This window comes from Leucoraja erinacea, chromosome 35, assembly GCF_028641065.1.
Source record: "Leucoraja erinacea ecotype New England chromosome 35, Leri_hhj_1, whole genome shotgun sequence".
In the NCBI taxonomy this organism is placed as follows: domain Eukaryota; kingdom Metazoa; phylum Chordata; class Chondrichthyes; order Rajiformes; family Rajidae; genus Leucoraja; species Leucoraja erinaceus.
The window spans coordinates 1,252,565-1,266,880 of record NC_073411.1 but is presented as its reverse complement, the minus strand read 5'-3'; the positions used below and the strand labels follow the sequence as shown (position 1 = coordinate 1,266,880).

General features: G+C 44.7%; 1 protein-coding gene across 4 annotated transcripts; it reads right to left on the bottom strand.

The window, feature by feature from the left end:
- Window positions 1–2,007: 2,007 nt before the first annotated feature.
- Window positions 2,008–14,230, bottom strand: LOC129713158 (antigen WC1.1-like). Of its 4 annotated transcripts, none has more exons than XM_055661994.1 (9): window positions 12,926–14,224; window positions 11,035–11,349; window positions 10,013–10,330; window positions 8,931–9,242; window positions 6,958–7,074; window positions 5,946–6,047; window positions 4,071–4,181; window positions 3,419–3,550; window positions 2,008–2,502 (listed from the first exon to the last, which is right to left on the bottom strand). In XM_055661994.1, exons 1-9 carry the CDS (start codon window positions 13,254–13,256, stop codon window positions 2,462–2,464), a joined length of 1,779 nt encoding a protein of 592 aa, XP_055517969.1. In that variant the 5' UTR covers window positions 13,257–14,224; the 3' UTR covers window positions 2,008–2,461. The 4 variants fall into 4 exon arrangements, with proteins under 4 accessions (XP_055517969.1, XP_055517968.1, XP_055517971.1 ...); XM_055661993.1 differs by having other exon boundaries at window positions 6,958–7,089; window positions 12,926–13,272; XM_055661996.1 differs by lacking the exon at window positions 8,931–9,242 and having other exon boundaries at window positions 12,926–14,230.
- Between the last annotated feature and the right edge of the window lie 86 nt (window positions 14,231–14,316).

Genomic DNA, 14,316 nt, shown 5'->3' with positions numbered 1-14,316 from the left:
TCCGCAAATGTCAGTAACTGCCTCATAACTTCACCACAAGGCTCAACCAGAAGAGGGCGCTCTAGGGCTGTCTAACGTTTTGGACCAAGCAGGAAGGTGAATTAAGGTGATCGCATTGATAACCGATTGATTATTGATCAATGACTTTTAAATGACATGAGATTTCATCTTTTATATAATCTCCTTTAATAAAATAGTTATTTTTCGAACATAACACAAAAAACATGGGACAATGCAGCACAAAAACTGACCTGTCGGCCCACACGTTCTGTGCCAAAACATGATGTCAGGCCAAACTCTTATCTGCCTGCACATAACCCATATCCCACCATTCCCCGCATATCCATGTGCCTATCCAAAAAGCACTTCACCGCCATTATCGTATTTGCCTCCACCACCACATATGACAGCCCGTTCCAAGCTCACCATCCTCCGTGTAAAAAATACTCCTCCCTTAAAAATTGCCACTCTCATCTTCAAACTATGTCCTTAAGTCTTTGACATTTCCGCATTGAGGAAAAGGATCGGACGCTCCACCCTATCGAAGCTTCACATAGATTTGCCTAACATACGATCACAAACAACAGAGCGGTGTGTGGACAACAGATGGTGAGACACTTGTGGGGAGATATTCAACTTTAGCAGGGACTTTCATGGAGAAAACGTGAAACTGGTCCCAGTGGGAGTTGAGCAAACAGATGAAACAGATGTGGGGTGATTCCTAAAAAATCCAGAGGGGAGGTGAGATTTTCTTCACAGAAGAAATGTTCTGGAATTTGCTCACTGATAGTCCTGTGAATGGACAATAAACAAAGGCTCTCGAAAGAGCATTGTCTACATGTTAATTTGATATAATGAAACACATTGAAGTATGGTCCAGCTGAGGCACAGGTGAGAGAGGGCAGAGAAACGCGGGTGTGGGGGAGAATGGGGAGAAAGCGGTAGTTACTTAAAATTGGAAAATTCAATGTTCACACCGCCTGGGTTGGAAGCTATCCAAGCGAATATGTGGGTTGGTCTTTCAGTTTGCATGAACCTCACTCTGGCTATTGAGGAGGACCAGGGCAGAAACGTTATTGTGGGAACGTGAAGGAGGTTAAAATGGTTAATCACCGGGAGACCCAGTAGGTCTTGGAGGATTGAGAGCAGTTGTCCGGAAAACTGTGGGCGAGACTGAAAGGTGATGTAGAGGAGGTGGCATCGGGAACACCGGATACGGTGGGCGAGACTCTGCTTGGTAAAGTTGATGTACAGGAGGTGGCATCGAGACCACCAGATACAGTCGATGATGCGTTGGTTGCGGAGGCTGGTGGGGAGAAAGGGGAGAATCATGGGAACTCTAACCTGGTTCCATCTGGAGGAAGAGGAGACGAGAGCAGAACTCTAACCTGGTTCCATCTGGAGGAAGAGGACGGCAGACTACGGACTACGAAGGAGACGCCGATGAGGAATCCATCCATGACAGCACGTGTAGGGAGGGGGGAGGGTGTGGACAATTACCACATCTCGGATGCCCTAGAATGGAAAGGCTCATCTTGGGAGCAGATGCGACTGAGACGGAGGAATTGAGAGCAGGAGCTGGCGTCTTTGACAGTGGTGGAGTGGGAGGAAATGTGGAATAGATTACTGTGGGAGTCAGCAGGTTTGCAGAACACATACGTTTGGCCTTATTTTACTCTCCCTATATGACCACTTGGTTACCGGTTTCATGATTTCCCAATTACCCCCTTGATGCCTATTTCCATGTACTTACTGATGAGAATTGGATTTTGCAAATTCAAAGTAAATCGTATAATCTGACTTATGATCCAATGTACATTTATCACCCTGGTCTTGATGATGTTTCCCGCTCATTACTAAGCTTTTACAATTAGACTTATGTTCTGCAATGTCTAGCCTGTGTCTTCAGTTCACATCTTGAGACCACGGGCAATCAATGTGGTGCTTTGTTTTAGTGTCTATGGGATTTATATGTATGCTCAGACAAAATATGAACACATTAATATCGAATTCCACCTGAAGTATTTATTATGCTTGTTCAATTCTTACATTGAGCGAGATTGAAACAGTTCATTACGACACCAAAGCAAGGTAAAGCATGATAAGAACAAAGTAACATTCATTTTAACCTGCACAATCTTAAGCATTTACATGGAATGTATAAAAACGCTTACAAATTCAAATTAACACGCGTTTATTGATTAGGAAAAAAAAGATATTTCTTCCAGAAGAAGAATGATGATTAAATATGTTTTTCTACGCCTGTCCAGAGAGCAGAGAACATGTTTTCTTCCAAGGTTTAGGGCAAAAATTCAAACCAAGTGGTTTGAAATGAAGTCAAAGATTCTGCTTGTGATAAGTTGGCGAGTGATATCAATGCTGTGAAGATCTGCTTGTCGATCTTGCAGGAAGGGTGAAAGACACGTGCTGTCTGATGAAATGCCGAGCGACATCCATCATTTCAAGCCAGGCTTTGGAAACAAGGTATCATGCTAGATTCACCTGGGAAAGAAAACAAAGCAAATATTATTGGGCCAGCTAAAATCAAGATTTAACATGAATTAAAAAATGATTTTCGTAATATTCGAGTCATGGAGTCATACAGCCCTGAAACAAGATATTTGACGTAACTCGTCAATTCCTACCAAAGCTCCCACCTTAGCTGCTCCCACTTGCCCACGTTTGGCTCATACCCATTTAACCTAACCTGCCCATGTACCTGTCCAAGTATTGTTTAGAAGCGGTTACATTGCCAGTCTCAACTACCTCCAGCTCGTTCCACGTATCGTCAACCATCTGAAATAAAAGTTTGCCCTGTCACCTTAAATCTACCACTCTCCCCTTAAACCTATGTACAGTAATTCTTGATATCCTTCCTCTAGCTAAAAGGCACTGTACATTTGCCCTATCCGGTCCCCTCATCATCTTATACACCTCTATTAGATAACCCTCAGCCTCGTACGCTCCAAGGAACAATGCCCTAATCTGGCCAGCCTTTCCCTTGATCTCAGCCGCTCAATCTTGGCAATACCCGTGCAAATCGTCTCTGCTCTCTTTTCAATTTAATGACATGCTTCGTGTAGCAGGTCGACCAAAAATTGGACGGAGTGAGGGCCGTGCAACAGAATAGCCAGCAGTGCGGTTTTTATGTACAACAATTCATTTTTTTTGTAAAAAGGGGATTTTGTGTGCGGTGACTAGAACTCGTGTCTGTTGGAGGCTCCAATATGGTTCACATTGCAGTTGTGAATGACACGTTGTTCGAGTAAGAACAAAACCGTCCGTGGGCAACTTTCTCTGAACATTTCTTTTCTTTTAGCAAATAATATTTAAAGCAGGAAAGTGAATATAAAACAACGCAGTGGGTGGAATATTTAGCTGAGGATTGGTGATTCTGGCATGTCAGAGACTGACTCACCACCAATGTCCACGTCACCGCCGGCAACTGTTAGCATCAGAAGGTCATCGGCGCCACCGTCCGTCGAGAACTGACCGCCCGGACAATCAATGGCTTTACTCTCAGGATCGTCATGGTCATCCGGAACTAGATCTAGGAGGAAGTATAAACCGGAATGATCTTCCTGAAAATCTAAATTGTTTTGTAAGCTGCAAGGGATGTGAAATAAACACAGAATATTGGAGTAACTCAGCGGGACAGGCAGCATCTCTGGATAGAAGTAATCGGTGACGTTTAGAGTCGAGACCCTTCTTCAGACTGAGATGTTGTTGTGTAATTGGTATCTGGACGGAGAGAGGACTGTGTTGGGCCTGTGAACTATTTAATGTTGCTCCAATCCGGCGCTATAATTGGTGTTATAGTTCAAGTCCTATCCACATTGAGAATATAAACACACAATGAATGTTTCATTCAATTACACAGCTGGCGGTCGAGAGGTTTATCTTCAAAGTCAAATTGGTGATGTTTTAAATAGAAACCCCTTACAGGTCCCTGAGATCGCCTCTCTACCATTTCACAGCGAACATGCTTTTACACCTTTTCCCTGATAAGTTCTGATTACGAACAAAATGAATTAAAATAGGAGAAAATGGGAAGCAAAACATGCACCAACCTCGAACACTGGAGGAGGTTCCTTCAGGGAGTTCGCTTGTTGAATGAGCACAACCCAAAGGGTCACTGGTGTAATATTCTATTTGATTCATGGAATCAATGGATCCAGAGACTAGAAGTCAACGACAGAGATAGTTATTAGACATCGGGCTAAATTGGGCATTGGAGCAGAAGACACACATTATTCTGTTTCTGATATCTGTTCGTTTCCATTCGAAATATTGCTGACATATTAAAACAAAACAAAAGCGCATTCGGTAAATATCATGAACATGTCAGTCACCAGGTGTGGAGAAGAAGCAAATATCCTTCACAGAGCTCATCATTTCCGGTATCTACCCACCAGAGCCTGGAAACTGATAGACACAAAGTTTCCACTGCCCGCTTCTATCCCCCACCCTAATGCCATAAACAGGACTGTGCTAATGGGAGTTTTTCTTCCAACTCCTTTTGTCCCATTGTTTAACCTCGTTGCTTAAATGTCCCTCGACCTCATTGCCAATCGTGTCTACTTACATCTGCACACCTCAGATGCTCCCCACAACTTTTACACCTTCCAATCTGTGTGGCTCACTACTCCTCATGTGTTCCATCCAGGAACAGTCCCTTCCCATCACGAAGGTTTCTGGACAATTGCTTTCGTCCCAGAGCAGTGACCCAACGACTTCAGTGCAGCTAACAGTCTCCTCTGCCTGGTGGAACTTGTCTTCTTTGGATGCCCTCGAGTTCTACAAATCAAATGAGTAGCCATGGACAATCTCATGGGCCCCATCTAATCATGTCCATCTATCGGCTTCATTCAACACACTTTTTTTGGAAAAGCACCCTGGCCATGGATTTGAGGCTGACTCCAGAATGGTGCAGATTCCTTGACTCGATCTATCTTCACAAGATCCACCTTGTACATCCCCCTCCCACTAACCACAGGTGATGCAACACCTAGTATTACACCTGCTCCTTTATCTCCATTCAGGGACCTAAACGTCAGTCTCCATTATTCCATTCCATGCTCTCGATGTACCCTCCTTTACCCACGTGATGCCAAATGCAGACGAGGCAACCAGATTGTGTCCGCCAGGGACAGCTGGATTTCAATTCCATTCCTCATTCCCATTCGCCCTCTCTGTTCTCTGCCTCTTACATTGCCAGATTGAGTTTACATGCAAGCTGGAAGAGCAGCACTTCAGGTAACGCTGACAATCCGATGGTGTAAATATTTAATTCTCCAATTGTCACCCCACTTCTCTCCTGATAATCAACCCTGACTCTCTCAAACACAACATTCTCTCCACTGAGCCTGTCCCTCGCTTCCCATTTCCTGTCCTCATCTCCACCATCTCCATCAGCTCATAACCGATCCCTATCTGCACAGGGTCCACAATTTCCATCCCATTTTTCCCACCTACCCACCATTATTCCCAAGGTTTCTATATTTCATTTGTTGACTTTTTTTTCTTATCAGATTCCACCATCTGGAGCTCCTTGTCCTCCCTACAATCACCTCCAACCATTGTGGTCACCTCCACTCTTCATCCGTCTCCCCAAATGGATGTGTCTACAATTCCACCCCTCGTTGCATACATCCACCTGTCATCTACCAGAAACTTGTGCAGCATTTCCTCTCGCCACTTTCTATCAACCATCTCCGCTCTACTCCAGACATGAAGAAGGGTACGGACACAAAAGAAGGGTACGGACACAAACGGTCATCTGTACATTTTCCCTCATAGATTCTGCGCGACCCACTGCGTTGCTCCAACAGTTTGCTTGTGTCCGATGTATCTGTTACAATGTTTTTATTTTTACTCCGTGACCATTAATTGTAGTGGAGGGGATATTTATCGCTGAAGAGCGACTGTCGAGTGCAAATACTCACTTGAATCATCCATCTGACTGAACTTGTTTCCAGGAAGAGTATCGTCAATCTCTTCATAAATTGCTTCGTAAAAGCCAAATCCTCTGGCTCTCAACTCTGCATCTGTTTAAAGGAGAGTGTGGGTTAACTTGTGGATTTACAGGAATAGTATTTAACAGTTAGTATTTTGCGTATAACATGTAAACATTATGCATTGATGCTATTCAAGGTAAAATGTTGATGAGCGTTACCATTGAAGAATTACGCTAGAGGTCTAACGGCTTCTTGCAGAAATTAGCGAATTCTACGAACATCAAGAAGATCACAGCTAGTGTGCATTAGTAGGAAGCAATTCCTCATTTCTGTTCCGCCACGACAATGCTGTTCAAAGCCTGATTGCATTCCCAAATACATACGGATGGTACAAGTGTGGGTGTGGGTGGGTGATCAGGAGTTGAAATTTCCAACAGGTTTGTCAATTTAGGAAATGGAAGACAGATTGTGTTGCATCAAATAAATGGAAGGAGATGGGGAATAAAGCATTGCAGGAGCATAGAATGTGAGGAAAGAGCAAGCTTGAGATGTGGTGGATAGAATCTAATCAGAATGTTCGCATTGAACAGGATGTTGAATGGAATGTTCTTCTTCTTCTTGCGTATGGCGTGCACAGCCTAAAGTTGTCGGACAACTTGTTCTATTTGATCTTATATGATTGTGCACGCCAGGTTGATTGCATTCGTCGATACAGGGCGGACAGAGTGAAGGTTGCAATCTCCCGCCCCAATGGAATGTTGAACATCAGTCAAGTGAACAATAGATGGAGGAACCCAAACAATAATCACATTTAACATTCCATGCTATTACGACAAATTGCTCTTTCCAATAGGAACCATGGAATACCTACACGATGCTGCACAGTTGCATTTGTTGCTCATAATGCAAAAAAGAAAAGAGTACATGGAAAAGCGAATGAAAGTCTCTTCACGCTATGAAATATTGTCTGGAATAATAACGCTGTAACGTTGAACCTCACCTCTTCTTGCTGATTGCCTCCGAGCTATTATCACCAGTGCGACAAATTCAGCGATGAGTAGGATTCCCAGAGTTGTGCAAACCACAACAGCCGTGGAGGGCGGCTTCTTTCTCAACTCTGAAATTGAAATCCCTGGATAAACGGAAAACAGAAGCAGTTGGTCCAAACTGAAAATATTTCTAGGGGCAATTGATGAATTTTAACCGCTGGTTGTGCATCTTGCTTTGCTAGAGATGTTTCCCAAAATCCGGTCATACATTGCACCAGAAGAATGGCTGAGCAGAAAACAATAAAAAGCTCAAGTCTCTATTGTATTGTGCGGAGTGGTATAAATAGAGATATACTAGAATGTCCTGATTCCTCACTAGTGACGCTCTGTATCCAGACAACAGCTGCAATGTTATATTCAGGCATAATGTGCATCCACACTGCTTGCCCCAGACTTCAATGAATAAGACCATTTGGCCCATCAAGTCCACTCTGCCCTCCAATCATGGCCGATCTATCTTTCCCTCTTGAACCCATTCACCTGCCTTCGCCCCATAAGCCCGGACACCCTTTCGGCAACATCTTGCGAAAGAGCAAGCACTGTTTTCACTGACTCGACATGCCACCGAACAGAGGAACACTCACAAACAAATTCTTCCAAATTTCACAAATTATCTTGGTTCCTACACATAATAACAGTTAATTAACAGCCATTAATCAAAGGTCAGTAATCCTCACTGAATAGTGCAATATGGTTCCTATTACCAACACTTCCTGAGGAGAAAATACTGCAATGAGTCCAATATCCTGTCTTGTCACAGAGATATCTGTCTGGAGCTGGACATCTGGACAGCAGTATAATATAGATAAATGTGAGGTTATCCACTTTGGCCGCAAAAACAAGGGGGCAGATTATTATCTCAATGGAGTTAGGTTAGGTAAGGGGGAGGTGCAACGAGACCTGGGCGTCCTTGTACACTGGTCACTGAAAGTTGGCTTACAGGTACAGCAGGCAGTGAAGAAAGCTAATGGAATGTTGGCCTTCATAACACGAAGATTTCAGTATAGGAGTTAAGAGGTTCGTCTGCAGTTGTATAGGGTTCTGGTGAGACCACATCTGGAGTATTGTGTACAGTTTGGGTCTCTTAATTTGAGGAAGGACATCCTTGTGATTGAGGCAGTGCAGTGTAGGTTCACGAGATTGATCCCTGGGATGGCGGGACTGTCAAATGAGGAAAGATTGAAAAGACTAGGCTTGTATTCACTGTAGTTTAGAAGGATGAGGGGGTTCTTATAGAAACATATAAAATTATAAAAAGGAATGGACAAGCTAGATGCAGGAAAAATGTTCCCAATGTTGGGCGAGTCCAGAACCAGGGGCCACAGTCTTAGAATAAAGGGGAGGTCATTTAAGACTGAGGTGAGAAAAAACTGTTTCACCCAGAGAGTTGTGAATTTATAGAATTCCCTGCCACAGAGGGCAGTGGGGGCCAAATCACTGGATGGATTTAAGAGAGAGTTAGATAGAGCTCCAGGGGCTAGTGGAGTCAAGGGATATGGGGAGAAGGCAGGCACAGGTTATTGATAAGGGACGATCAGCCATGATCACAATGAATGGTGGTGCTGGCTCGAAGGGCCGAATGGCCTCCTGCTACACCTATTTTCCATGTTTCTATGATTTTTTAGAATTTTGCAAGTCCTGTTTCACATACTGAGTCAGCCAATTTGAAAACCATGTTCTCAGCAATTAGCAAACAGTAGCAAGCGAATATCAACACAGTCAGCATAAGTGTAATGGTCAATATCGCATAAATAACAAATACCTGAAGTGCTGGAGCCAGAGGGAATCAAAACTGGACGTGGACATTGTAAAGAGTTTTTAGCAATCTCATCTCTTTTAGATTTTCAATTAAAACAAAAAACGAGATTTTATTTATGAAATTGAAGGGGTGTAGAGATCGGGGAATATGCCGAACGACACATACCAGAACAGGTGACAAAGACATCTTCCTTGTGATCACAGTCATGTTGACCGAGCGGTGAAGACGGACAACGGGACAGGAATGATTCCCTTCCCGTGCATTTCACTTCATCCAGCCAGATATCACCTGAGGCCGGGGCAATGGTCGCCGCTCCTGGAGTCCAAAGAGCAGAGCCACAGCCCAACTGTCTGCAGACGACATTGGCATCGGCGAGACCCCAGGAGTCATCACACACCGTTCCCCAGCTGTTGTTGAATAATATTTCAACCCTTCCTGAGCAATTGTTGCTGCCGCCATCAACCCGCAGTTGTAGATCTAAGTGAAGTTAAATTAAATACTCAGTTAAAAATACGTGAGTGCTGAAGTAACTCAACGGGTCAGACAGCATCTCTGCATGACGTGTGCAGTGACGTTTCGGATCGGGACCCATCTTTAGACTAATTCTAGTAAGAGGGAGGGGAAGAGGCTGTAACAGAGATGAAGGCGGGTCTAATCTAGGCAAGTGATAGGTGGATTCAGGTGTGGGGGGTGTTCATTGACAGATGGGTGCACAAAGGTTAGATATGAAAAGAGGACAAAAGGCTGTAATATAAGGAATGACGAGGATGAAATATGAATCCAGAGGAAGGGATAAAGGTGGAAACGGACGGATGGGGTTGTGGGGGGTGGAAGGGAATGTGGGGGGGGTGGGTATATTTCATGTGAAGGAGCGAAGAATGAGTTTGGGGGAATGATGCCAGTGCGAAGAAGGACTGTTCACAATACTTGTAAAAGGCAGTAGCTGGGATCCCATGCAAGGACCCATGGCTACACGTTTAACGAGAAGATCGTGAGAGAAGTCTAAAGAGAAGTTGTTGAGGGTTCTCAGCTATTTGGATCACTCATTCATCAAACATCCGGGATTGACGTCACGCTGACGGTGTAGATTAGTAGAATCCTCCCTGGTAAACGGCGAGATTCATTTCCCGTCGCAGTCTTTCCCGCGGGTTGTCTCCGGCATTTCAGCATCTGTTGAGAACAGTGAAATGTTGACGGATTTACGCGCGTGTTTAATCTGCCATCGTATGCTGACTTTCCTGTGTTACCTTTACATGAAACGCCTGCATCCTCCCTGTGGTCACAGTTGTGTTTCCCCCACGGGTCAAACTGGCACTGCCAAAGGGCTGACTCGTGCGAGCTACATTTCATCTCATCGATCCATATGGGCCCAGAACCTTGTCCATATATCCAGGCGCGATATTCAATATATGCGAGGGGTCCACATTCTAATTGTTTACAGATCACTTCCGCCTCCTCTCTATAGAGCTTCTCGGAGCACACTGTTCCCCATGTCCCGTTGTACCACACTTCCACTCTCCCTTCACACCGCCGGCCTCCGTTCACCAGGCGCATCTCTTTGTGTTCTGTGAAGGGAACAGGAGATATACAGGTCATCATAATGTATCCATCCCGCAGATAGCAACAAAGAGGCATGAGAAAGATCTGATTCAACAAAAACAGATGTCGCTGGAAAAACTCAACAGGGACTGGTAATTGGGAACAGATTGGGTGAAGAGGAAATCGCAAGGTCAGCTGTTTTATCAAGTCACTGAAAGTGGAGGGCAGGGAAATACTTGTGTGAAGTGGTGCAATCTTGCTTCAGTTCTGGTTGAAAATGCGACAGTTCTGAACCTGAAAGCAAATACTCCATTTAATTAACCTTCGATTGTGCAACATCGAAATGATAATTGACAATCACGATCCCTAAAGCAAGAGTATAAAATAAAGAGGGAATATCTCCCGTTCACAGATATCAGCTCAGGAACAGACACTTCCGCCCACAATGCTTTTGCCGAAAATGCCGAAACAATATCATCTCGTCGGTCTGTTTCGGGAAATGTGGACAAATGCTGTTAAAGCGGACAACAGCTGAGGGCGAAATGAGCAGAGCTACACGTGGGGAGAGTTTGGTGTTGGTAAGTAGAAGAAACCCTAAGCAGAGAAAGGACTTTATTCCATCAACGAGATTCAATGCTCGCATTGTTTGCGATAAACCATTGAATACATCTCTGGAATGAAGGTCCCCACTATAAGCTGCAGAAAATCAGCAGACCGAACGTATCCTTACCAGAACACTTCACTGTCACATCTTCCTTATGACTGCAATCGTGCCGACCCCACGGTGCGGAGGGACAGTTCCAGAGGTATGATTCGTTACCCGAGCATCTTACTTCATCCAACCAAATTTGGCCTTTACTTCGTCCACAGAATCCCGGAATTTTATCTTCCACAGCATATCCGCAACCTAGCTGCCCGCAGACCACGTTAGCGTCATCTAGATCCCAGGAGTCATCACAAACTGTGCCCCAAGACCCATTGTAATAAATCTCCACTCGTCCAGCACATGTACTTCCACCCCCAGACAGCCGTAATTGGAGATGGTCTGTTGAACAATTACAAGGGAGTTAATCACACAATTGCAATGTACACCCATCACCCCACCTTCGGCCGCGCCTTCTATGCTATCCCTCGGAAAGGTACCCTGTGTTGTTCCACACCACATGGAAGTGTTTCTTGTCCAGACTTCTCTCACACACGGCCCCTCACACCCACCATCGCCTGCTCCCTGGACCTGATGGTCTCTTCTGCTGACTGGAAATGGAGAGGGCCCATAGTATACGTGGACAATCTCTATACGTGGACAACCTCCCACTTTATACCCAGGTCCTGGGTGGATAATGTTGCAAAAGTCCTGCTATGTATTTTGTTTTAGTAGATAATAGACAATAGGTGCCGGAGTGGGCCATTCGGCCCTTCGAGCCAGCACCACCATTCACTGTGATCATGGCTGATCATCCACATTCAGTGCCCCGTTTCTGCCTTCTCCCCATATCCCCTGACTCCGCTATCTTTAAGAGCCCTATCTCACTTGCTTGGCAGTCTCCTGGGAGCTAACTCTTCAGCGGCGCAGATGGTAATGCTGTGGTCTCACACTACCTGAGACTCCGGTTCGATCCTGACCTCAGGCGCTGTATGTGGGGAGATTACACATTTGCACACGTGACCACGTGAGTTACGTCCAGATCCAAAGGTGCGTTCGCAGGTTAAATGGCCGCCGTGTCAAGGAAGTTTATGAGACAGTGGGATAATATAGATCCAATGGGTAATCAGTCTTCGGGGTGGACTCGATGGGCCGAAGGGCCTGTCTCCATGCTGTATCTGTACACGATATTATAACTTTCTCCAGGCTAACATATCAATAAATGTGTGTGTGCTAATGTGTGCGTACGAATGTGCCTGCGTGTGTGATAATGTTGGTGTGTGTGTGATAGTGTTGGTGTGTGCGTGTGTGTGTGTGTGTGTGCGTGTGATAGTGTTTGTGTATGAGTGTGTGTTTGTGTGTGTGACAGTGTAGTGTGTAGGTGTGTTGGTGTGTTGGTGTGTGTGTGTTGGTGTGTGGGTGTGTGTGCCTGTGTGTATGTGCATACACCTAGACTATTGTTCAGGTATTATTCTCCAACATAGTTTTAAAGGGATCTCAAGTGTGTAATATATATATTTATATACAGATGTGTAATATAAATATTTATCGACAATCGATTTAAGGAATTCTCTGGAATTCTCTGCCACAGAAGGTAGTTCAGGCCAGTTCATTAGCTATATTTAAGAGGGAGTTAGTGTGGCCCATGTGGCTAAAGGGATCAGGGGGTATGGAGAGAAGGCAGGTACAGGATACTGGGTTGGATGATCAGCCATGATCATATTGAATGGCGGTGCAGGCTCGAAGGGCCGAATGGCCTACTCCTGCACCTATTTTCAATGTCTCTAATTTGATAAATTAAGAAATGTTATTTCGACCTTTGATTAGATTGACCAGAACGGATAAATAAAGCTTCTTCATTTTCCGTGCTGTCCCAATTGACAAGTCGAAAACCCAGATGACAGAAGCGCCAAATACAACTCGAAAGTCACTAACAATCATTACAATGTCTAATTTGAATCTTTCTGCCAATATTCACCTGAGCACAGGACTCCAACACCGATGCTGTCGCTGGATGTCTGATTCAGTGTAAATGTGCTGCAATTTCGGAGCTGCGACTCGTTTCCTTCACAATGAACGTGGTTCACCCACACGGGCAGCTCACTCTCTCCGTACCTTGAGGAGTTGTAGGCGAATATGGCGGAGCCGCAGCCCAACTCTCTGCAGACCACGTTGGAATCATTGATGTTCCAGGCGCTATCCTGCACTCTCCCCCATCTACCATTGTCGTAAACCTCCACACGGCCGTCGCAGCGGCTGCCCCCATTGCTCAATCTCAGAGACCAAATTTCATCTATAATACAAAACATGTTGGCTTAAACCATTAATGTGAAGACAAAATATTCCATAACATCTCAACATTTACCTGGTCAGCTATTAGTTTTAAGGATTATTTTCTGCATCAATTGTCCACATATCACATGTCCTAATCTGAGGAAAGACATTCTTGCCATAGAGGGAGTACAGAGAAGGTTCACCAGACTGATTCCTGGGATATCAGGACTTTCATATGAAGAAAGTCTGGATAGACTCGGCTTGTACTCGCTAGAATTTAGAAGATTGAGAGGGGATCATATAGAAACTTACAAAATTCTTAAGGGGCCGGACAGGCTAGATGCAGGAAGATTGTTCCCGATGTTGGGGAAGTCCAGAACAATAGTCACAGTTTAAGGATAAGGGGGAAATCTTTTAGGACCGAGATGAGAAAAACATTATCTGGAATTCTCTGCCACAGAATGTAGTTGAGGCCAGATCATGGGCTATATTTAAGAGGGAGTTAGATGTGGCCCTTGTGGCTAAAGGAATCAGGGGGTATGGAGAGAAGGCAGGTACAGGAATATTGAGTTGGATGATCAGCCATGATCATATTGAATGGCGGTGCAGGCTTGAAGGGCCGAATGGCCTACTCCTGCACCTATTTTCCATGTTTCTATGTCACATTGGCAGATAAACTGCATAGAAACATTCTGTCTACGTCTACATAAAACATTGCCGAGAAACCTATGGGCCTCACCATGAGAAATGGGCCCAGTAACAAGGAATAAACTGGCTATTGAATAAACGATAACCACCAGCTCATGCATTGATCTAAACCGAATGCAATAGGCATGCTGAGACCAGCCCAGCGCCCGTTCCTCGTGTAGGCGGGGTCTTTTGAAGTCTCGCTTTACCTTTGTTCTCTTTTGGTAAATAAATGCATTCCTAGAACCATTCCAATATCAGGAAAAAAATGATTTTTCCATTTCTCATTCCATATTGCAGATGCTGGTTTAAACCGAACATAGAGACACAAAGCTGGAGTAACTCAGTGGGTCAGATCGCATCTCTGGTGAAAAGGAATAGATGACTGAAGAAGGGTCTCGACCAGAA